General features: G+C 40.2%; 2 protein-coding genes across 2 annotated transcripts; both read right to left on the reverse strand.

The window, feature by feature from the left end:
* Positions 1-18797: 18797 nt before the first annotated feature.
* Positions 18798-20189, reverse strand: LOC133824690 (uncharacterized). Its single transcript, XM_062257652.1, has 4 exons — positions 19711-20189; positions 19180-19609; positions 18916-19005; positions 18798-18806 (listed from the first exon to the last, which is right to left on the reverse strand). The coding sequence occupies exons 1-4, from the start codon at positions 20187-20189 to the stop codon at positions 18798-18800; spliced, it is 1008 nt and encodes a 335-aa protein (XP_062113636.1).
* A 1371-nt stretch (positions 20190-21560) lies between these two features.
* LOC133824691 (uncharacterized) lies at positions 21561-22896 on the reverse strand. Its single transcript, XM_062257654.1, has 3 exons — positions 22551-22896; positions 22062-22469; positions 21561-21979 (listed from the first exon to the last, which is right to left on the reverse strand). The coding sequence occupies exons 1-3, from the start codon at positions 22894-22896 to the stop codon at positions 21561-21563; spliced, it is 1173 nt and encodes a 390-aa protein (XP_062113638.1).
* Positions 22897-23200: the final 304 nt, after the last annotated feature.

The following is a 23200-nucleotide window of genomic DNA, read 5'->3' on the forward strand; positions in this document are numbered from 1 at the left end:
TAAATCCTTCACATGTCCTTCCGCCTTCTTTGACTTTACCAGCATGTCGTCCACGTACACCTCCATGTTTACTCTGATCAACTCCTTAAACATGTGGTTAAGCAATCACTGGTAAGTCGCACCAGCGTTTTTCAGTCTGAAGGGCATTACTTTATAACAGTATAACCTTGTATCAGTCATGAAGCTAGTGTGATCCTCGTCAGGGGGATGCATACTGATCTGATTGTATCCTGAGTATGCATCCATGAAAGAGAGGATCTCATGTCCTACAGTTGCATCGACCAGCTGGTCGATCCTTGGGAGTGGGAAGCAATCTTTTGGGCAGGCTTTATTAAGGTCTGTGAAATCCACACAGGTTCGCCATTTGCCATTAGGCTTAGGAACCAGTACTAGATTAGAGACCCATGATGGATAAAACGCCACCCTGATGAACCCATTCTCCTTCAGTCTTTCAACTTCTTCTTTTAAGGCTTTCGATCTGTCCTTATCGAGCAACCTTCTTTTATGTTGCATGGGTGGAAAGCTTTTGTCAACGTTCAAGACATGGCTAATGACTGCAGGATCTATCCCAGCCATGTCTTTATGTAACCAGGCAAAAACTTCCTGGTTCTTTCTAAAAAATTCCACCAGTGCATGCTTCGTTGTTGCTTCTAAATTTTTACTGGCCTTTACAACTCTGGTCGGAACTTTTCGTCAAGTTGGACCTCTTCAAGGTCCTCGACGGGTCCAACATCTTCCTCAAATTCCCCAAAGCAAGGATCTAAATCTCTATCCTCACTTTGGGCAACACCCTATTTGGTGACTCCATCACCAGATTGGACTTGTGTATCAATGGCCATCTGCAACCTCTCTGGGGGAGTGATCTTCGACGTTCCCTTCTTTGCCTTCGTGATCGAGGCATTGTAGCACTCCCTTGCTTCCCTTTGATTTCCCAACAAACGTCCTACTCATGCATCAGTCGGGAATTTCATGGCCAGGTGCCATACTGAGGTGACGGCCCGAAGGTCTACCAGTATGGGCCTTCCGATTACAACATTGTACGCCGAAGGACAATCGACTACTATGAATGTAGCGCGTAATGTCCTGGTAGCAGGCGCTGTACCTGCTATTACCAGTAGTCTGATTGACCCTGTTGGGGTGAGTCCTTCACTAGAGAAGCCGTAAATTGTTTGGTTGCAGGGCTCCAAGTCCTTGACGGACAACTTCATGCGTTTCAGCGAAGAGTTGTACAGGATGTTTACTGAACTTCCAGTATCGACTAGCACTCTCTTCACCATCATGTTGGCAATTTGAACATCCACGACCAGCGGATCGGAATATGGGAACCGGACATGCTGGGCGTCGCTATTAGAGAAGGTTATTTCACTGTCCTCTGACTGAGCCTTCTTTGATGCCCGGTCTTCCACAGTCATCGTCTCGATGTCCTGGTCGTGGCGTAGGGTTCGAGCATATCGTTCCCTTGCCTTTCCGCTATTTCCTGCAAGGTGCGGGCCTCCACAGATGGTGAGTAAAGTGCTAGCTACGGGATCAGGCTGCAAAGGTGGCGAGCATTGGCGTGCAGGTGCCTGCTCGTTGCCACCTGGAGCCTCTTCCTGGGAAGTTCCCGAGGCCCGTACGTATCTCCTCAAGTGTCCTTGTTTGATAAGGAACTCGATTTCATCTTTTAACTGGTTGCATTCATTTTTATCGTGTCCGTAGTCGTTATGATAACAACAGAACTTGGTAGTATCTCTTTTAGAAATATCCTTTTGAATGGGAGTGGGTCTTTCGTAAGGCACATTGGAACTCGTGGCCTGATACACCTCTCCTCAAGACTCGATAAGGGCAGTGGAGTTAGTGAACCGTGGTTCGTAACGGTTTCCCTTAGCGCGCTTGTTCTCGGAGGTGGAAGGTTCATTATGGGGTCTCTTCCCCCCATTCTTGCCGTTGCCATTGCCGTTCCTGTTGCCTTTACCATTGCCGTTGGGTTTTGAACCGTTGGCGGCTTTGGCGGGTTCTGCAGTCCCCTTATCTTTGCCTGGGGGCTTTCCCTCGTTGGCGATGGCATCCTCGAGCTTGATGTACCGATCAGCTCGATCCAAGAATTCTTGAGTAGTCTTAACTCCATGCTTTCTGAGGCTACTCCACAAAGGCGTACGACGCCTAACTCCTGCAGTTAGGGCCATCATCTTGCCCTCATCTCCCACTGTTTTAGCTCCAACTGTTGCTCACATAAAGCGCTGGACGTAATCCTTCAGTGGCTCTCCTTCTTACTGGCGTATCTCCACCAGCTGATTCGCCTCAGTTGGGTGCACACGACCCGCAAAGAATTGTCCGTAAAATTCCTTTACGAACATCTCCCAAGAAACGATACTTGCAGGAGGAACATCAGAAAGTGTTGCAGGAAAGATTCTGCACCGAGCGTCTTCAGACACTTTCTGAATGTCCATCTGTTTCTCAAACTTGTTGACATGAGATACCAGGTCACCATACCCATCAAAGTTCGGAAGCGTGGGCATCTTAAACTTGCTAGGAATTTCTGCCACAACTATCCTTTGAATGAAAGGAGTGCCTCTTCTCCTATCATACTTGATATGAGACGTTCTTCCCCCGACCAGCTGTTGTACTGCCTAGTTCAGAGCATCTATTTGGGTTGGCACAGTGTAAGGAATTGTTGGGGCCTCTGCTACTGGGGGAATGTACTCATCGTGCCATTCCCGACGGTCATTGAGTACATCCCTTAAGTCTTCGTCTCTTCGCCGTTGTTCACTTGCTCCGAGCCGGTTAAAGACGTTATTTTGTCGGGGCTGCCCCCCAGCATTGCGTCTCTCTTGTTGGTCTTCCCTAGGTGGATGGCTTCTGTCCTCACCTCTCTCTTCGTTTCTCCGACCAGCATTTCCTCTGCCTGAGTCGGCCTCATTGTAACCATGGCCATCTCTGAACCTTAATTGGCTATGGTAGGACCGACTGTCCCCTCGGTTGCCTCCTCGGGTTGGAACTTCCCGAGCGTTAGAGGGTGGCCTGCGTTGGTCGGTAGGTCCTCGTGCATTATCATGCCGTGGGGGGCCCCGCACCGCAGAGCTTATCTCTGAGTTCCTTCTGTTGCCAGAAGGACGCTGCCCCTTGCCCGGTGGGTTTGGCTCTTCACCCCTATGGTGTCTAGGACTGCGGGGCTGCTGCCCGGCCCTATTCTGCCTTGGCTGTAGGGGATTGCCACGACCAGCCTGGGACAGAGGTTGCATCTCAGGATCCCTTGGTGGGACATCATCCTGAGGCATTGGTGGCTGCTCAGGCCTTTGAGGGCTCGGCGGTTGGATCGGAGGGCTAGGATTGGGACCCCTTTGGGGTGGCCCATTTGGGGGCTGATCAGGCTGTGAGGCAGGTGTAGCCTGATTCCTAGCCAACTGCAGGGCTGCTTCAAGGGTTGCCACGGCCTCCCTCTGACGACGATCCATCTCCGCCTGTCTTTCACTTAGCTCCTGGCGTTGTCGCTCTATCTCTTGCTGCTGTCGCGCCATAATCTCCGCAACACTTTCCTGACTGGCCCTCAGATTGGCCAATTCATCTTGCAATACCCCCAGGGTATTTCTCAGCATCTCGGAATCCAATTCCTCCTCATAAAATTCTAAGTGTGGCTCATTTTCAGCCATGTTTGGGGGAGGAGGCGGTTGAGATGGTGCAGTGCCAGCTGCCTACCCAATCTTCTTTGTTATTTTTTCCATTAATGCTTCAACAATCTTGTATCAGGCTCTCAATGAAAGCACCAGAATGTTGACCCCCATTTTGGTAAACTAACATGGAGTCAAAACGCTTGATGTGGAAAGATGTGTTGGAATGGATATAATGACAAAAATAGTAAAGAACACAGTAAATTATAGTGGTTCGGCCCCAAGAACTGGTAATGACCTACGTCCACTGAAGCTATTATTGATATGAGTTCTCAAAGGAGTGATCAAAGAACTAGGATTCTCTGGGTTTCACAAGCCTGAGAGAGATAAACAATACAATCGTAATACAATAGCTCTAATTCTCTTGTAAGTGTATAGCTTTAATTAACCAAAAGCCAAAAGTCCCTTCCTTGAGCTATCTTTCCCTATTTATAGGCTCAAGGAGGATTACATGAATTTGTTACAGATATTCTCTCCTAATTAATCAGATAATCAGGAATCATAGGAGATAATATCGGAATTGATTGTGATTTACCCAAGATCATCTTGAAATATGCGGAGTGTACGACCATGCTGGTCGTAAGGAAACTTCAAATGTTACGCCAGGAGAATCTTACTGGTCGATGATCGAACAAAACTTTGCCAGGTGTCAGCCACGTGTTTAAAAACGTCTGCCACGTCACCCGTGCCTGATTTTTGGATAACATAGGTTTATATGATTATGCTATAGTATGTTTTTATATGTTAGGATATATGTATGTTTTGGGGCTTATAGTTGCTTAAATAGCAAACCCCAACACTTTTATGTTCTTGGGGCTTATAGTTGCTCAGCTAGCAAACCTCATTGTATTTTGAGGCTTATAGTTGCTTAGTTAGCAAACCCCAATATTTATGATGTACATGGGTTAGAATTATGATATATGATTATAGTTATATGTTATATGTTGATATCTTATGTTTATGTTTATGTTTCATGCTTGTAGTAGATTTTCTTTGCTGGGCATTAGGCTCTTTCCTTTGTTTTATATGTGCAGGAAAATAGTTATGGCGGCGGGAAGATTCTTGGTGGCTTGGGATTGTGTATTGAGGGAGAATGGATTCGGTGGACTGCGTGAACGGTTCGAGGACGAAGTTGTTTTTAGTCATTTCAATTATGATTTATATGTATTTTTCCGCACCTGATCTTGTAATGAATTTATTTACAATTTAAGATATGTTTTATTTTAAAAAAACAATGGGATCCCATATCCTAACTGAATTTTATGTATTTTAACCTTTGTTTTACAATTTTTAATAAAGTTGTGACTATTTCGTATATAATTTTTCTTAAGAATAGTGTCTATGTATAAGTAGTTTTAATGGTCCAAAGTCTAGAATAAGTAGGGTCATTACACCTTGACTAGCGAGGGTGTGAAGGAGACTGTCAAAGTCATCGCAGGATGGTAGAACAAAGCTCCCTTGCACGTAATGTGGACTGTGAGAATGAGAAGTCATGCCACGGTCCACAGGAGTAGAGGAAGGGCGTCCCCTTGAGGGTGGAGATAGCCGAGATGGACACTTAGATTCAAGAGAAATCTCCTCAGGCACCCATTCAACATCACCCTCGTCTGATTGAGGTTTTGCCGAAGTTGCCTTCTTCTTTCACTCAAAGATGTGCCATAGTAGGTTGGGCTCCGAGACCTTGAATAGACCATAGTAATTGAGGTTGGTCATAGTAAAAAGATGGGCAACCATTTTTGTTGCAGGGTCTGCATCAAGGAAGACGTCTACTGGTGCCGCCTCCAACTCAGGATTTTTGGGGATACGGAAGCTCTCTGAACAATGAACTCAGTTATCAATATGAGTATAAGTTCCACAATAGCAAAATCAATATAAAAGGAAAGGTTTGAAGTACTTACTTGGAGATAAGAAGAAATGTTTGCGGATGAAAATGAGACCTTTCACAAAGAAAAAGTCCTGCTTCCATGAACCCAGGTTAGAAACGGAACCCTCTATCAAGGAGACCTGAGATTTGGCTTTCTGTAAAAAGTAGAAGCCCTTATATTTAGGAGTGGGCATGAGATTGTACATAAAATGCACCTCCTGGGCCGTGGGAGCGCGACCGTTAAGCTTCATGAATGCCATATACAGGAAACTTAAGGTCAACCAGCTGTTGGGTGCCAACTGAAGCGAAGCAAGGTCAAAGTGATTCAGGACCATGAAAAAGAAAGGGTGTAAAGGAATGGTCCCACCCGCCTTCAAAATATTTTCGCTCATAGCGACATAGCCTTGGGGGGGGGGGGGGTTATCAGCCCGACATTTATTGGTGGGTACATACAACTTGTACTCCTTGCTAATGTGGTACTTCTCGGACAACTCTAGCAGCCTATTTTCTAACACATGGGAAATGATGGTGGATGCCAATAAAGGACTGGAGTTCGGCTTCTCAGGAGTGACCTATCGTCTCATTCTCTTTGACATGTCTGCAAAATCAAAGGAAAAAGGTGAGGTTTAAACAGAGCACTTTACCCTCCATTTTCTTATTCTAGTGTGACTTTTCCACCGAGGCAATGGGTGTTGAAGCGTCAAACACGGGTGGATTAAGGACAAGGGTTGAGGGGAACCAGGGGTGACCTCTGGGATATTATAGGGAGAACACGGGGCTGGGGGTTCAGGAGGGAGGTTTTCCTCCTTGAACTCTAGCTCCATTTGTAGGTCAAGAAGGTTAACTTTAAGGCTTGCGATGTGATCATTAAGATCAAAGGAGAAAGGGACTCCATCACCCCTCAAAGCTGAATATATCTCGCTCTCCACCACCCAGATTTTATGCCTAAACTCAGCCATGCATTCAAGGTGACATATACGAACCCTTCTCAAGGTGTCGTAGTTTAGGCGAGGGCTGTTTTTGGGGGACCCCGAGTTTGAGGACAAGTCTACAAACTCGACCCCCGGAGGAACGCCAGATGACCCCTCACATGCCATAAAGTCGCGTCTCATTTGTGATATGGGTGCAAGTGTATGTGGAAAGTATACTACAAAACACAAAGGAATAAGCTCAAAACCTCTAGACACAAGTGCTCGAAACAACCAATTAGGGGTGCAAGGGAGGGTATATGTGCAAAAGGGTGCATATACATAAATCAGCTCACGAGGAGCTTCAGCCGAGATAACCCTTCCCAAGTAATGCTAATTTAGACCTATTAAGCACAAGAAAGGGTGAAGGCATACCTTGAGTGGGTAAAGTCGCACACCATCACAGATATTTTAATCTCCTAGCACACATACAAATATTTACGTACAAAAAAAAGAGAAAAGAAAGATAAAGTGCCCTTGTGAAGGATGGAACCACTTCGCCTCTTGGAAGTTTTGAAGACAAAGGCATCACCAAGCTAAGAGGAGAAAGTGTAGAAATTATCCTTGAGAAGAAGGCCTATTTATAGGAGGCTTATACTCATCCTAGCCATTGAATTCAATATTTGACATATGCTCAAGAATGGAGTTAAACACCCACATTGGGATCTGCGAAGCCAACTGATAAGTTCACATTTACTCTCAAGGAATGATGAGGATCACCATCCCAAAGTGTGTTACTTCACACTACCAAGGCAAAGAAACACACTAACACCACACCAAAAAGTCTATCAGAGCACCTAAAGGCCCTCTAGTAGACTGGGGGCAAGGGTGAATACCAAAATTAAGCTTGAACGAGGCTCCTGTCTCGTGACCCTCAAAACATAGGTTTGGGATGCAAAGGGCATTGCGAACATGGCCTTGCACCTCACGCCAGGGCCTCGCAGACACGCCCCTGCACCTTGCGCTAGGGTCTCGCAGACATGCCCCTGTGCCTCGCGCTAGGGCCTCACGGACACGCCCCTGCGCCTTACACCAGGGTCTCGCGGACATGCCCCTGCACATCACACTAGGGCCTCGCAGACACGCCCCTGTGCCTCATGCTAGGGCCTTGCGAACACGCCCCTGCGTCTCGAGCCAGGGCTTCTTGAACACGCCCTGTGCCTCGCGCCAGGGCCTCGCGGACACACCCTTGTACCTCATGCCAGGGCCTCGTGCACATGCCCCTGCATCTCATGCTAGGGCCTTGTGGACACCGCCTGAGCCACACAACAGCGCCTCACGCCCCACTCGGCCACACAATTGCGCATGCCTTGACACAAATGTGCACATCGTCCATAAGGAAGGCTCAGTTATTCAAACCCCATGCCACAGAGATGATACGTAGCGGGGCCTCATTACGCAAGGCCTATCTCCCACAAATGCCTCAACGTGGAGGCCATGTGCAGGAAATCTGCTCTATATTAATGAAGAACCCGCAATGTTCTTCATTACTTAGCAAAATTTAATGAAGCTTGGAGAGAGTTTATATCTTGTAAATAAAAGAAGAACCATCAGGTACAAGGCGTGCCCATGAGTACAGGATGTACAACTCTAAGAAGGATAGAGTCATGACTCTGACATTTGTGACAAGTAGTGGAAGTACGAGGAGTGATGGCATGCCCTGCATGTCTCTGACCACATACAAGCATCGATACCACGATCCGCTACTCCACCACAACCTGTGCCACTACCATGAAAGTGTACCCAAGTACCTTCTTGTCCCTTGGGACCACCTTGTATTCAAGACCATTAGAGCCAAGCTATAAATAGACCTCCACCCCTCAAACTAAGGGGTTGGAAAATTCTTGTAATGCCAGGCTATTCAAAGAGCGATATACATGTTTTCTTCCATTACTCTTCTGCAATTTTTCTCTAAGTTTCCATAAATTTTCCTAAGTTCATAAGTTCCTCGTTAAGTCTTTGAATTTTCTGACTTTAATTAGTTGACAAGTTCTCACCGTCAAAAAAATTCCTCTTCATTATGTTGTGCTCCGCAAAGGAACTGCCAAAGCATACTTTTTTGGATCCAAACTTCTTTGTTCTTTATAAGTCTACATTCAATTCGGTTAGGCAGGCAGTAGAAAAAGCTGCTTGCAAACGGCTGCTGAATTTCTTATTAAGAGCCTGACTCACCTAACTAGAACCTTACATTTTGAAGCCTGATTCATTTCCTTTCTTGGGTATTAAAGTAAGCATACTACAGGCAAAGCTTCCAAACCGCTTGAAATATGGGAAAAGGAACAAGACTAGCAACAACTGCTACTAACTCACAGAAGAAGCGCAACACTAAGGCCTTAAATAAGCACGGTCAGGAATTCTTAAACAAGGGAAGTGTAACTACACTAGAAAGAGAAGGAAGAAAGAATTGAAAGCCTCTTCCGATCCTAGACTCTAGTTCCAAGTTAGAAGGACTGCTAATAAAGCCGATAGGTAGGCTGATAGGAAAGTATCCATGTCCCAGTCTTATTACCGAGTGCGAGTTGCTTTCTGTGGAAAGTTAAATTATGGGGGGTTGGGGGGGGGGGGGGATAGAGGTCACAAGGGAAGCGTTAGCTTGAATTTTATGCTTTCTTACATGGAAAATGAATCAAACCAGTTCCCCCTCGACCTGTAGGTATTCTAAATGGTTATTGTTTATGCTCGTATAGCATAAAAATGATTCGGAGGGCCATGAGAAATTCACTTTGTACCTTCCCTTCGTAATCAAAGCCTCTTCGCTACTCTGAACTGTACACCTATTTAGTTCTGTCTTATACTTTCTGCTTTTCTAGTGCTACTTTTCTTGTTTTTTCTGGTATTAAGTAAGTAGTAAATAAGTTAAGTGGTGAATTGGCCATTGGAAAGGAAGAATATGGCTTATTTCACGTATATTTAGTTGTTCGACTTTTATTCTTTTGTAAGGCAAGTCTTTATGTCAAAGCAACGATTCCCTCTAACCTTCTCTTACTCGCCTTACTTGAAACCTGTCAATTTTTTGTACCTTTGTATCTATATTCTAAAAACATAGTCATCGTTCGCAAGTTGAACTCGCTCTCTTGCCACGCCTTTCACTCACTCGCTTGATTCGAACTCAATTACTCTTTTTGTTTGGAGGATCATTTGTTCTTCACTATCTTAATATTTCCATATTACCCATAGGGAGCGCAGAAACCAAGGTGCATATTATCATATAGAAACAAGCTGAGCATATCAATTCGTACTCTCAGAAAAGTTTCAATAACCGGCAAGCAATAGAGTCCCTATCAAAAGGCACAAGCAAGCGTAGTGAATCACATAGATAAGCCCCTACCTGCTAGTGCGAGGATACATAGGTCGGGCGAAGCGCGAAGGGGATGATGGATGTCTAAGTGGTTGAAAGAGTCGATCTTGAAAACTGAAGTATTGATAGGAATACCAGGGGTTTGAATCCCTCTCCATCTGCGAAGTCATAAGTTCTAACTTGCGTTAATCTGCTACAAGCTGGACTAATTAAGCACAATGCTTAGAAATCTTCAACTAGGCTAGAAAGCATTCACTAAAGGAAAGCTTGTTTGGCATGAAGTACACATTTAGCTAATGGCATTTAGGTTTGGCATTCTTCGGCAGATAGTTTATCTTTTCCAATCTTCCTGCCCCCAGGACAAGCAACTACATACATTTCATTCCCAAGGAAAATGGCTAACTTAACTCCAAGATAGAAGTACGCAAATCTCTTTATTTTTTCCCTCCTCTGCTCTCCTCCCCAAAAAGTGGATCCCTTTTGATGACTTGCAGTCTGTAGTCATTCTAATCAGTGGCAGCTTTTTGTGTACCAAGTAAGGTGGTGTGATAGTGACCACTTAGTCTCCTCTTGCAAAAGGTGCACACATATTTTTATTGAAAACTGAAAAAAAATGTTTGTTTTATTTTGATCCCAAGAATCACATGTGCCTAGCTCGATTATGTTGACTCACTGGATTATTTGTTTGGACCAAAGGGAGCCTCCGGGTTGTTAGCTAAGCAACCTATGGCATTGGTCGTTCCTTCCTCTGGTTGACCTCCTGTTTCTATAGTTATGCTAACTACTTAGGAATGAAAAATCAGAGTTGCAGGATCCATGTCGATGCAATTGATCATAATCATTTTACGTAATCTGTAGATCGAATTTCAGAGATATGTGTAGAGATGAGATAAATAAGAGGAGAAATTGACGGAAAGGTCTGAGAGGACCGACCACCGCTAATGAATTGTTGTTGTGTTAGATTGTTTGGAGCACGTTTCTAGAGGGTACGGTGAACCGAAAGCTCCAATATTGGAAGAACTGAAAATCACTTTATGCAGAGGTAAAAAAAGAACTCACACCCTAGCATCCTATCTTTTTCTGTCACTTGTGCTTGAGGGATTCAAAAAGGTACTGTTCTCCGATAGCTGTTGGCCTGTTATGCTTCTCATTTACATTCTACCCCCAATGTTGTGTATGAAGAGAAAGTTTACCTTGTTGACTTTGTTGATATCAGGACCTAAACTATCTGGTAATGAAATTGTCGTCTATCTGTCTCCTCTTATCGATGATTTGAAAACTTTGTGGGATGAATGGGTTAAGGATTATGATGCGTACAAGCATGGAGAATTTGATCTTAGAGTTATATTGTTATGGACAATCAATGACTTTCCTGCTTATGGAAATTGATCGAGGTTTAGCATGGAAGGATATAAGGCTTGTCTTGTTTGTGAAGAAAAACATGTCCTGAATACTTAAAACACTGCCGAAAAGTATGTTATATGAGACATAGGAAGTTCTTGCCTAGCACGCATAAGATTTTTCCTTGTAAGAAGACATTCAAAGGTAAACAAGAGTTTGAGGAGGATCCTCAACCTTTAAATGGGAGCCAAGTACTTGAGGCGGTGTCTAAGATCATGTTCAAGTTAGGGAAGCCTAAAGTTCGTACACCTACAAAGCGGAAGTGTCGTGGGAAGGGTAAGGTTATGGATGAGCCCAAAATTTGTCATAAAAAGAAATATGTTATTTTTTTTTTGAGTTTGAATATTGGCAATTCTTACTTATAAGCCATAACTTAGATGTTATGCATGTTGAGATTGGTTAAATATAATGGTTAAGTTATTTACACAATGTGGTGCAAAACCCTTAACGAAATTCACTTAACTTGAAGTGAAAACATGAGATTTTGTAGTAGGCATCTATAATTGACTTTTATGGGTCTAAAATGATACAATGAGGTATCTAAGATGCCTAAAAATTTTGGGAGCATTTGGAGATGATTAATGTCACCTTTTGAGAGGTTTGACCAGAACGTCTGGTGTTGCATCGCCTAAAGCCTTAGGACTTTGAGAAACCCAGAAGGCGACGCATTGCCTGGCATCGCCTATAGACAAGCGACGCATCGCCTGACCTGTTCGTACGGATATGTGATTTAAGCTCCAATTGATTTATTCTAAAGCTCTAATCTTATTGGTTAGACTTAATGATGATGCCTAGACTATAAATACTTGTAAAGACTTGAACAATCCTTTTCAACTCTCTCTCTTTCTAGCTCTCAAAGATCAATCATTTTCTCCAAGAAACTCATCAAACATTGCTTGACTTGCATGAGTTTAAAGGCGTGTTAAATCCCAAATCTCATTCTATTTTAGAGAAGCTTCAAGCAACCAAAGGAAGGCTTGGAATATAGATTTTGGACATCGATACTGATTTGTGTATAGGCCTTTAGATGTTCCCCAAATTTGAAGATTCAATTGCTCAATTCAAAAGTTGTATCTCTCTAAAACCTAACTTTGTAATTGTGTTATTCTATTATGATTTACTTCTTTAATTGTAATCATTATTGTCAGTATTGATGATTAACAATATTCCTTTTATAATCATTTAATCACTCAATCTTTAATTATCAAGGATTGCATATATACTTTGAATATGGTTCGTTGATTATAAAGATTTGCATTTATACTTTGAATAAGGTTCTTGATTAGCATGTAGGGTTTGTAATATGGATTTATTCTCACTATTCATTGTTGATTTAGAAAGTATAAGGCCTTAAATCCCCAACAATGCACATAGAAAAAAAAAATGTATGTGATAGTTTGATTGGAACTTTGTTGAATATTCCTGGAAAAACTAAGAACATAATTAAGGCTAGATAGTGCAATGTGTTGGTATTAAATGATCAAATCAAATGTACGCAACAAAATATATGGACTCATTTTAATAAATATTAATACCAGCAAGGATCATATATATAAATATTAAATCACATACAAATAGACCAGGGATTACCTCTTGTAGCCTATCAAGTGTCCTTGAGTCTTTTTGTATAAATCAACGATCTTCCTATCCAATGTTCTTGAGATCTCACACCCTGATCTTCCAGACCAATCCTCAAACACACAAGGACGTGTGTGGGCACGTAGGATTCAAAGGGTTGATTATGTGACTCCCTAGATGTACTCAACACATGAGATCTAGAGAGTTTTGATAGAGAGAAGGTTTAGAGAAAACTATTGCTTTAGAGAGAGATTTTGATTATCCATCTTTTTATGAATATCACATATATCAGATTTATAAAGATATTTAATCTAATTAAATAATTTTTATTTAATTAAAATACAATTCAAATTAAAACGGATTAGATATTTTCATTTAATTATATATTTAAATCATATTTGAAAAGAATAATTAAATAACTGATTAAACAAATTTATTTGAAATTCAAAATTCAAATCCTAGGGATAAAAACCCTGATGCTAGGCGCCACACACTGTACTGTACAGTGTGTGTCGCCCAACACTATTAGGGTTGCACTAATTTTCTTATTTGTTTATTTAATCAACTTTTAAGACAAAATATTTATTCCAACATAAATATCAGTTAATTTAAAATTAACTTTATCTTAAAATATCAGTTTTAAATTAATTAAATAAATATTATATTATAAATAAGATATTTATTATTTTCTTTCTTTATATTAATCTAAACAAAATTAATATTAATTTTAACATATATTTTTTAAAAATAAAAAATATATAGTTAACTAATTAATTAACTCACAACTAATCAATTACCCATAATTACCAAATAATTATTTCCTTGCCTTGAAAAATTAATTTTTTTTTTCAATTTAGTCCTTTCTCTTAATAAATCTTTCTTTCGACATCCTTATCCTTGACAGTGTAGGACAGAGGTGATCTAGGGACCATGGACCTATAATACGAAACAACAATAAACCAGATTATTAATTAAACTCTTTAATCTAATAATCTTATTTATTAATTCCATGATTACTCCACTATAAATATGGAATTGCACTCTAAGTATTTATAGAGTTATATTTATAGAGTTTTCTCTAGTAGTCCATTGATATAATCAATATATGTAGTTTTGTCCTCCATTATTGGTTCGTTAATTAGAGCTAGTCAAAATTACTGTTTTACCCTTCTAATTACCTCTTGATCCTTAAGTACCATTAATTTACTAGCGAATAATTAATCTATAATCTAATTATAGATTTGAGCTCAATAACTATTCAGTTTCATAATCAACCCTTAAGAGAACCAATATTCGATCCGTTAGAAAAGCATGGATTCCAATATTGTAAGTCATGTTTCCAGCCATCCATGATATTGAATCTCCAAAACAAAAGTCATTAGCCTCATTATTCTAAGAGACCTTAACGAGTGAATCAAAAGATCCAATAAACATAAAGAGGAGTTCATGAATACTCAAGATTTAGACTGATCTACAAATGATCATCTAATATGACAAGAATTAAATCTTTACGTCAAACGACATGTTTATAAAGATTATAAAGATAATTAATTCTCATTGGTCCTGTCATATATAATATCTATTATATACATCACCTTTACTAAGATGTCTATCCACATCAGTAATCTGAATCTAGATTACTTGCATCTCGTATGCTTAGCAATCCGTACTAGCAACCATTCATTAATGATTCCTTACTTTAATTTTTTGTTGACAGTGAGAACTCGTCAACGATGTTAAGTTAGAAAAATCAAAATATAGTGCTTATAAATGAAGAACTTCAAAAATACAATAAGGAACTTAGAAAATAGTTGCAGAAGGAAATGTGGAAAAGAACTTGTATTTCTCTTGATACCAAGCTAAAATATTTTTCCAACCCCCCTCAATGATGAAGTGAGGTTCCCTTTATAGTGGGTTCTAATGGCCCCAAATACATGTGGTCCTAGGGGACCAGATTGTTCATAAGTACATTGTTAAGAAAGTGGCATCAGACGTATTGGCACAGGTAGTTGTGGAACAAAAGGTTGTGGTGTCAGCTTCAGTACATGGTCAGAATATGTGGGAGTGCCTCTAATTTAGTACCTGAATATGCCTCCACTAATTATTTAGTACGAGTGTCAAAGGTTGGCTGGGAAGGACCACATAAAGTACCATGTTCGTACGCCCACTACTTGTCTGGCGTGGTGTTTATGGTCAGACACCTAGGGAATTTAGGGCCATACCTCTGTATGTACTTCGCCTCCTCTGGGTTTATAGGTACATTTCGTATTTGTACAAACTCATTGAGCCATAAGTTTTCACCCCCGCAAGGTACCTTATTCCTAAGGGCTTCAAGTGCAGCAATCCTTATATGTTATTCCTAGATGCCTGACAACCAAGGATTTCATGAGATGGCCCTAAGAAAATGATATGAGAAGGGCCTCTCGAACCCAAGTGCAAATTCTGGGCACAAGGCGTGGCTCTGTAGGCGTATGAGGTGGGACATGCAAAGTGTTCTCGCGAGGTCGTGGTGCACAAGTGCGCATGGTGCGCGGGTGCGCGAGGCCGTGGTGCGCGAGGCTGTGGTGCGCGGGTGCACGAGGCCATGATGCGTGGGTGCCCGAGGCCGTGTTGCGCGGATGTGCGAGGCCCTGGTGCGCGGGTGCGCGAGGCCCTGGTGCGCGGGTGCGCGAGGTTGTGGTGCACGAGTGCGCAAGGCCATGGTGCGTAGGAATGGAAAAATGGGGCCCTTGAGAGGGGCAGGTCGGAGCCCCGACCCAGCGGGGCATCTTTTCCCGGGTAAAAATGTGGCAGAATTCGGGGATGGGCTTTGACCCGCCCCGCTCCGATATTAATTCAGCCGGGTTGGGGTAGACCCACCCCGATTACTCTATTTTTCTTTCAAGTCACATGCGATGTGATACTTTCTTCTCCAAAGCCCAAACCTAATTTATGCTAAAACTGTTGCTACCTGCAGTGCTCCTTAGAAGTCAAATCCAACCAGCATCTCCAATAAATGTTTTCCATCTTCTTTGCTCCGGTGGTGGGTATGTGTATATAATATTATATTATATATATATGTTACTGTCTATGTGTTTATAATATTATATTATATATATATTAGAATCTCTCTTGGACTTTGTTTCAAGAAAATAAAATTGGGAAAAAGATAACAGAGGTGTGTTAGTGATGTATATTTGGGAAGAGATGTATCTTTGTTTTATGTAGAGGCATTTTAATGCTTCTCTATTTATCTTTCTTTTCAATAATTCAATAAGAATACCAAGTGTTTGATGGAATGCCTATGAGCATATTATACACATCTTTCTGCAATTATAATGATGATTTTAAATGACACATGAACAAACAATTTGTTAGTATCATTTTTCTAGAAGAGATTTTAGAATGACACTTTCTTATAATGGTATAATAACTTATATTGTCTTTTAAGATCACTTTTTATATGTATTGATTATCAAAGTTTATCAATATATATATTTATTTATATTGTAATTGAAAGAGAGGGACCCTATTTGGTTTGTAGACTTGTATTTATTGTTTTCTTACCAGACAAAAAAATAAGCATTGGAGAACTAGTTGGCAATTGTCTTGGAGGTATTTTTTTTATAGTTTTAATTTTTTATTGTTGATATTGTACAAAATTTAGAAGAGTTTGAATATCTTATATATTCATCCATAGTGAAGTAGGTTCTGAGATTTTTGTGTGCTGCGGTGACATAAGGACAAAAACTTATGTGTGGTTTGATTGTTTTAATTGATATTGACAGTTTGTTAGGTTAATAAAATATTGGAAATGTTGCTCGATTTTCTATAGAATTAGTTATCATTTTTTAAAAGTTTTTCTTGCACAATTATTTTGACGTTGATCTAGATATTATGTGGATATAATGTAGGTTAGATCAAACTCTAAACATGTCTACCCAAGATGTTACTGAATCTAATTTTGTCGATGATGTTGATTATGTTAATTCAACTCATACACAAGAGGCACAATCTCTAGGAAATACAAGAGATGAAAATGAGAGTAGAAGTACTAAAAGAAAGAGAACATCTCCTGCATGGGATCATTTTACATTGCAAAATATTGATGGTAAAATGAAGGCAATTTGTAACCATTGTGGGAGGAAATTAGGGGGAGAGAGTAGTAATGGGACTAAACATTTACTTGATCATGTGAAAAGATGCCCATTAATAAAGGAACAACTTGCCACAAATCCTAATCCTAATGCAAGTCCTTCAGTCACAACTTACAATTTTGATCTTGAACTCGGGAGAAAAAAGTTAGCTCAAATGATCATTCTACATGAATACCCTTTATCGATGGTTGAGCATAGTGGTTATATAGATTATTCAAATACTCTTTGCCCTATGTTTAAAATGGTGTCAAGGAATACAATTGGGTCTGATATTTTGAACATGTACAAGGTTGAGAAGGAAAAATGTAGCCAAATTTTGGAGAAAAATAGAAGTCGAATAGCTATAACAACTGATATGTGGACTGCCAATCATCAAAAGAGGGGATATATGACTGTGACAACTCATTTCATCGATGACTCTTGGAAGTTGCATAGTAGGATTATAAGTTTTAAGTATGTACCATTCCCACATGATGCTGTAACACTTACTGATACATTGAGTTCGTGTCTATCTGAATGGAATATTGAAGTCAAGATTAGTACAGTGACTGTGGATAATTGTACAACTAACGGTGCAATGATTCCACTTTTGAAGGAAAAATTTAATTCTAACTGCTTCATTTTAAAAGGAAAGCTACTTCACATGCGTTGGTGTGCGCATATTTTGAATCTTATTGTCAAGGATGGCTTGTCTGTTATTAGTGATAGCATTGACAAGATTCGAGACAGTGTTGCTTATTGGTCGAGCACACCAAAGAGGTATGAGAAATTTGAGGACACTGCTCATTCTCTTGAAGTGACATGTACTAAAAAGTTATCATTTGATTGTCAAACAAGGTGGAATTCAACATCAACATAGCTTTATTGTACAATAGAGTATTTGAACGATTAAAGCTACGTGATTCAAGGTATGTTAGATATGCACCATCAGAAGATGATTGGATTAGAGCTCAAAAATTGTGTGACAAGCTCAAAGTGTTTCATGAGGTGACAGAATTGTTTTCTGGAACCAAGTATCCTACAGCTAATCTTTTTTTCCCAAAGATGTGTCAAATTAAAATGAGAATTAAAGCATGGATGACAGTAGATGAGCCCTTTATTAGGGACATGGCAACTCAAATGTTGTCTAAGTTTCAAAAGTATTGGGAAGAGATTCATGGGCTTATGACTGTGGCGGTTGTTTTGGATCCAACATATAAGTTTATGTTGATCGAATATTATTTTCCTACCATTTATGGAAATGATCAATATGAGATTGAAATTGAGAAGGTCCGCAAGCTTTGTTATGAGCTATTAGAAGAGTAAAGTTCTAAGTTTCCTAATCTCAGAGAAAGAAGTCAGCAAATGGATAGTGTATCAGCATCTTCTCAAACACAAATGGATGATCTATCTAACTTTTACACATATGTTAGAGTTGCATATGGTGTAGAGAATGTGAAGTCAGAGTTAGAACTCTATTTGGAAGAGATCTTGATACCTAGGACTGATGAGTTCTTTGATATATGCAATTATTGTAAAGTAACAGGACTCAAATATCCTGTGTTGAATATGATTGCCAAAGATATATTTGTTGTTCCTATTAGCACTGTTGCTTCAGAATCTACATTCAATACTGGCGGTAGACATGTGGGTTCACACTGAGCGAGACTTCATCCTTCTACATTAGAAGCATTGATATGCACTCAAAATTGGTTGGTAAATGAAAAAAAGGTAAATATGCTTATCTTTTTTTTTTTGATCAAGAAAAGAGATTTTATTGATCACAGCACAAAACAACCAAACAATCCAACGGACAAACAAACCACAGGAACAAGACCTAAACCTCAACCTCAAAAACAAAAGCTCATGGCTTTACATCATCTGAAGAGAAAAAATAACTAAGTCTACACTTAATGTCTTTTTTAATCAAATCAACTACAGCCATAACACTAAGAGAGTAATTATGGACATAACAAATGTTTTTATTATGCCACAAATAATAGACCGTAGCTGAGAACACAGCCACCACTATAGAGGCTCTAACCCCCTTCCTCATGCCTTCTATCCACCTGTACCAGTCCGAGAATATTAGAGGCCATGTACAGCCGAACCAATCATGAACCTGATGGACAACCTGCTGAGAGAAACAACAGCCAAAAAACAGATGATAATGGCTCTCCTCATCTTGATCACAGTTCGGACACAGAGTTGAATCAAGAAGCTGAACCACTCGTTGTAAATGGTCCCTTGTTAACAACTTAGAAATGACCGCTAGCCAAGTGATGAACCTATGCTTGGGAACACTCACTCTGTTCCAAACAAACTGCTTGTAATTGACAGGGATATGATGAATAAGACCAGTATACAGCTGCCTAATTTTAAACCTTCCATGACTTCCAGCTTTTTCGATCTCCTCTTGAGAAAACAACTTACGCAATTGACAGATTTTGTGCCAATACCAACTGGTATCAGCCTTAAGTTGGTATTGCCAAAAGTTTTGCCCCTTTAAATACACTGCATGAACCCATTTCACCCATAAAGCTTCCTGCTGATGGCTGATAGCCGATACGTACTTACCAAGCATTGCCTTGCTCCACTTAGAACCTTCACCAAAACCCAATCCACCAAAAGCTTTAGGCAAACAAACCGTAGACCAGGATGTAAGATGAAAATTGCTCCTTGTGCCATTATTACCCCAAAGAAACCACATGCAAAGCTTTTCAACTTCTTTGATTATACTTTGAGGTAATAAAAAAATATTCATCCAGTAATTTCTCAGCCCCAAAAGAACAGAGAAATAAGCTGAACCCTCCCCACATAAGATAAATGTCTACTAGACCAAGTGTGAAGTCTAAGCTTTATTATTTTAAGAATTTCTCCATAGTCAGCCTCTTTCCATTTTGTAGGTCTCATAGGGACTCCAAGATACTTAAGGGGGAAGGTGCCCTCTTCTAACTGTAACAGTTGCTGTAACTGGCGTTTTTCTTGAGCTGAAATACCACTAAAGAAAACTTGAGACTTGCTTAAATTAGCCTTCATTCCAGAATTGTGGCAAAATTCTTCAAAAACCTGCTGAATAATCTGAACTGAACTTCGGTTTGCTTTGCAAAAAATCACTAAATCATCAGCAAAACATAAGTTGATGATTTTGAGACTTTTACACATTGGGTGAAACCGAAAATCATGTTGCAAAGCACCAAGCTGAAGCATCCGAGAAAGATATTCCACAACTAAGACAAAAAGTAAAGGAGAGATAGGGTCTCCTTGTCGAAGCCCCTTAACTCCTTGAAACCCCCCCTGCAATCTACCATTTATCATAACAGTATAGGACGTACCTCTGAGACAAACCATCACCCAATGAATGAATCTTGTAGGAAACCTCAAGCTGATTAATAATCTCTCTAAAAAATCCCAGTCAACAGTATCTTAGGCCTTACTAAGATCAATCTTCAAAGTACATCTCGGGGAAGCATTCCTTCTATTGTAATTCTTAATCAAATCCTGGAAAATAAGGATATTATGAGCAAGAGATATCCCTCTAATAAAAGCTCCTTGATTAGGACTAATAATAGAGGGTAAAACTTCCGAAAGCCTACTGCAAAGCATTTTAGAAATGCACTTATACAGAGTATTGCAGCAAGCTATAGGTCTATAATCTATTGCCCTGCTAGGGGAGTCAATTTTTGGAATTAAAGCCAAAACTGTTTTGTTAAGCTCGGCCGAGATCCTCCCTAAAGTGAAAAATTCCAACACAGCCATTGAAATGTCATCACCAATATGCTTCCACATAGCTTTGTAAAATTCTAAATTGTATCCATCTAAGCCTGGACTTTTTGTTCCCGGAATACTGAACAAAGCTTTTTTTACATCAGCTTTAGTAAACTTCCTGATTAATCTCAGCTGCATATCAATGTCTAAGCAAGGTCCCAATTCTATGCATTCAGTGTTAATCAACCCAGAACCTGAACTATAACTTCCCATATAATTTATGAAATGATCTAGAAAGTGTCTCACTACTGCATTATAATCAGTAATAACTTCCCCTTGGTCATTCAGAAAAGACACTATTCAATTCTCCTCTCTTCTCTTTTTGATACACGCATGAAAATAGGAGTTATTTTCATCACCCTTCTGAATCCAAGTAACCTTGTTGCACTGAATTAAGTAGCTCCTGTACCGAGTATAATGCTCATTATAGTAAACCGCAGCATTCCTTTCAGCCTCCTGAGCAGAAGCATCCGAAGGATGTTCTTGAGCTTTAGTTAAAGCTAACTGATAAACACCCTTAGCATGATGATAGCCCTGCTCAATATCCCCTATTTCCTTCCTATTAAACACTTTCAATACATGTTTAAGCCTTAGCAATTTCTTAGTCACTCCCAATAAACCCTTAGTTGTCATAGGCTTGAACAAATTTTATAGAACAGTTTCTTTAAAATTGTTGTGAGTAATCCAGCAATTAAAGAATCTAAAAGGTTTTACTCCTAGATGTCCCACCTTGAGAGTCTTAATAAGCAGGAAACAATGATCGGAATGTACATCCCACTAAATCTCTGCAATAGATTTCGGAATAGAGTCAATCCACTCTTCATTGATAAACCCATGATCAATTTTTTAATACACTCTATCACCTCCCTCCTGTTTATTAGACCAGGTAAACTTAGATCCTATACATTTGATAGTAGCTAGCTATGAAAAAGCTAGCCAAGCTGTAGAGTCCAGAATCTCATTGGCATTAACCATCTTACCTCCAGATCTGTCATCATAGTTAAACATTGCATTAAAATCTCCCACCACCAGCCAAGGCTTATTCAAAACCTGAATCGAAGATAAACCCCTCCACATTTCCAACCTCTCAATCATACTGTTAAATCCATAAACAAAAGAGATAACTATTTCCAGCTGTAAGCTAGAAAAAGTAACCAAACAGTGAAGGAATTGCTTGTGTTCCATTAACACCTGAACCTTAACAAAAATTTTCCTCCATATAACCAATATCCTGCCCTCAACAACTGAACTATTATAGTGATCCCAGCCAAAAAACACTTTGGACATCATATCATTAGTCTTATCCATCTTCAATTTATTCTCTAACAAAGCACCAATACCTACTTTATTTATCATTAAGAGACTTAGAATAACATGTTGTTTGTCTCTCTTATTCAACCCCCTTACATTCCAACTAAGTACATTTGAGCAATCCATCAGCTTTTGAGCCAAGTAAAAACTCAGATTTTTCCCCCGTTTCCTGTTCTTGAAGCACCTTGAACACATTCTGTTTGCTGCCTACATGAGAGTTCACAGACTTGCCTCTGCTCTTAGAATTCCCAACCTTCTTAGGGACCTCCCAGTTTTCTTTATTGGCTTGATTTCGTGTCACCTGCTGGACCTGTAAACTACTCTGAGTTTCAGTAGTCTCATCACTTCCTAACCCAGTTGCAACCTGCTGAGATATCTCAACCTTAGGAGCCTCATTAACAGCATATTTTTCTTCTGTATTATTCTCGGCTTCAACATCACCAGAAGCAGACCTAGTAAATGCCTTATCTGTCTTATCCTTGGCAACCCAAACCTTAGTATCAGATTTCTTGCACTCAGCTGAATTATGCCCAAATCCCTTACAGTTCTAGCATTTTATAGGGAGCCATTCATATTCCACAAATTGTTCCTGAATTTGACCTAACTCATTGACAAAATGAATGATAAACGGAGGATCATCAGTAATCTCCATTTCAACAAGTACTCTTGCAAATCTGATCATAGACCTATCATTTGTGAACTTATCCACCATAATAGGTTTCCCAATTGTACTGACCAAGGCACTGAGACATTTTTTCCCCCAATATTGCAGACCTAAATTTGGAAGCCGAATCCACAGAGGAACAGAGCGAACTAACCTGATAGTGTCTAGATCTTGAGTCCATGGTCTCACTATGACTAGTTTCCGATCAAACTGCCCAATGCCATTCTGCAATACAAAATCTCTAGTAGCCTCATCATTAAACTTGACAATGGTGAGACCCATATGCATCCTCACTACCCATTAAATACCCAGGTGACCCCAAATTCTTTTCACAAACCCTTCAAACACAACAAAAGGGGGATTGGCTCCCAAAACCATACATATCATAGCTGAACTCCAATTCTGAGCTTGTTTAACAACCTCGTCCAAATCAATTTGGGCTACTTGCTTCCCATTTTTCAGCAATGGCTCCTCATAATGCAGTTTAGTCGACTCATTGATAAGCAATTTACCTCTGAGATTCGCCCAATGAGCTTGAGCAGAAGATTGGAAGTTCTCATTCTCCTCAATCGGATTTGTATTCCTT

This window comes from Humulus lupulus, chromosome 3 (assembly GCF_963169125.1).
Source record: "Humulus lupulus chromosome 3, drHumLupu1.1, whole genome shotgun sequence".
NCBI classification, from domain to species: Eukaryota; Viridiplantae; Streptophyta; class Magnoliopsida; order Rosales; family Cannabaceae; genus Humulus; species Humulus lupulus.

Coding starts and splice junctions, on each gene's coding strand:
- LOC133824690 (XM_062257652.1), bottom strand. CDS start 20,189: ATGATAAATGGTAGATTGCAGGGGGGGTTTCAAGGAGTTAAGGGGCTT. Junction 19,610..19,710: donor AAGCTTAGACTTCACACTTG/GTCTAGTAGACA, acceptor ATTACCTCAAAG/TATAATCAAAGAAGTTGAAA. Junction 19,006..19,179: donor AGCAGTTTGTTTGGAACAGA/GTGAGTGTTCCC, acceptor TTCTCTCAGCAG/GTTGTCCATCAGGTTCATGA.
- LOC133824691 (XM_062257654.1), bottom strand. CDS start 22,896: ATGGGTCTCACCATTGTCAAGTTTAATGATGAGGCTACTAGAGATTTT. Junction 22,470..22,550: donor TCATTTTGTCAATGAGTTAG/GTCAAATTCAGG, acceptor GGCATAATTCAG/CTGAGTGCAAGAAATCTGAT. Junction 21,980..22,061: donor AGCTGATGGATTGCTCAAAT/GTACTTAGTTGG, acceptor TAAATAAAGTAG/GTATTGGTGCTTTGTTAGAG.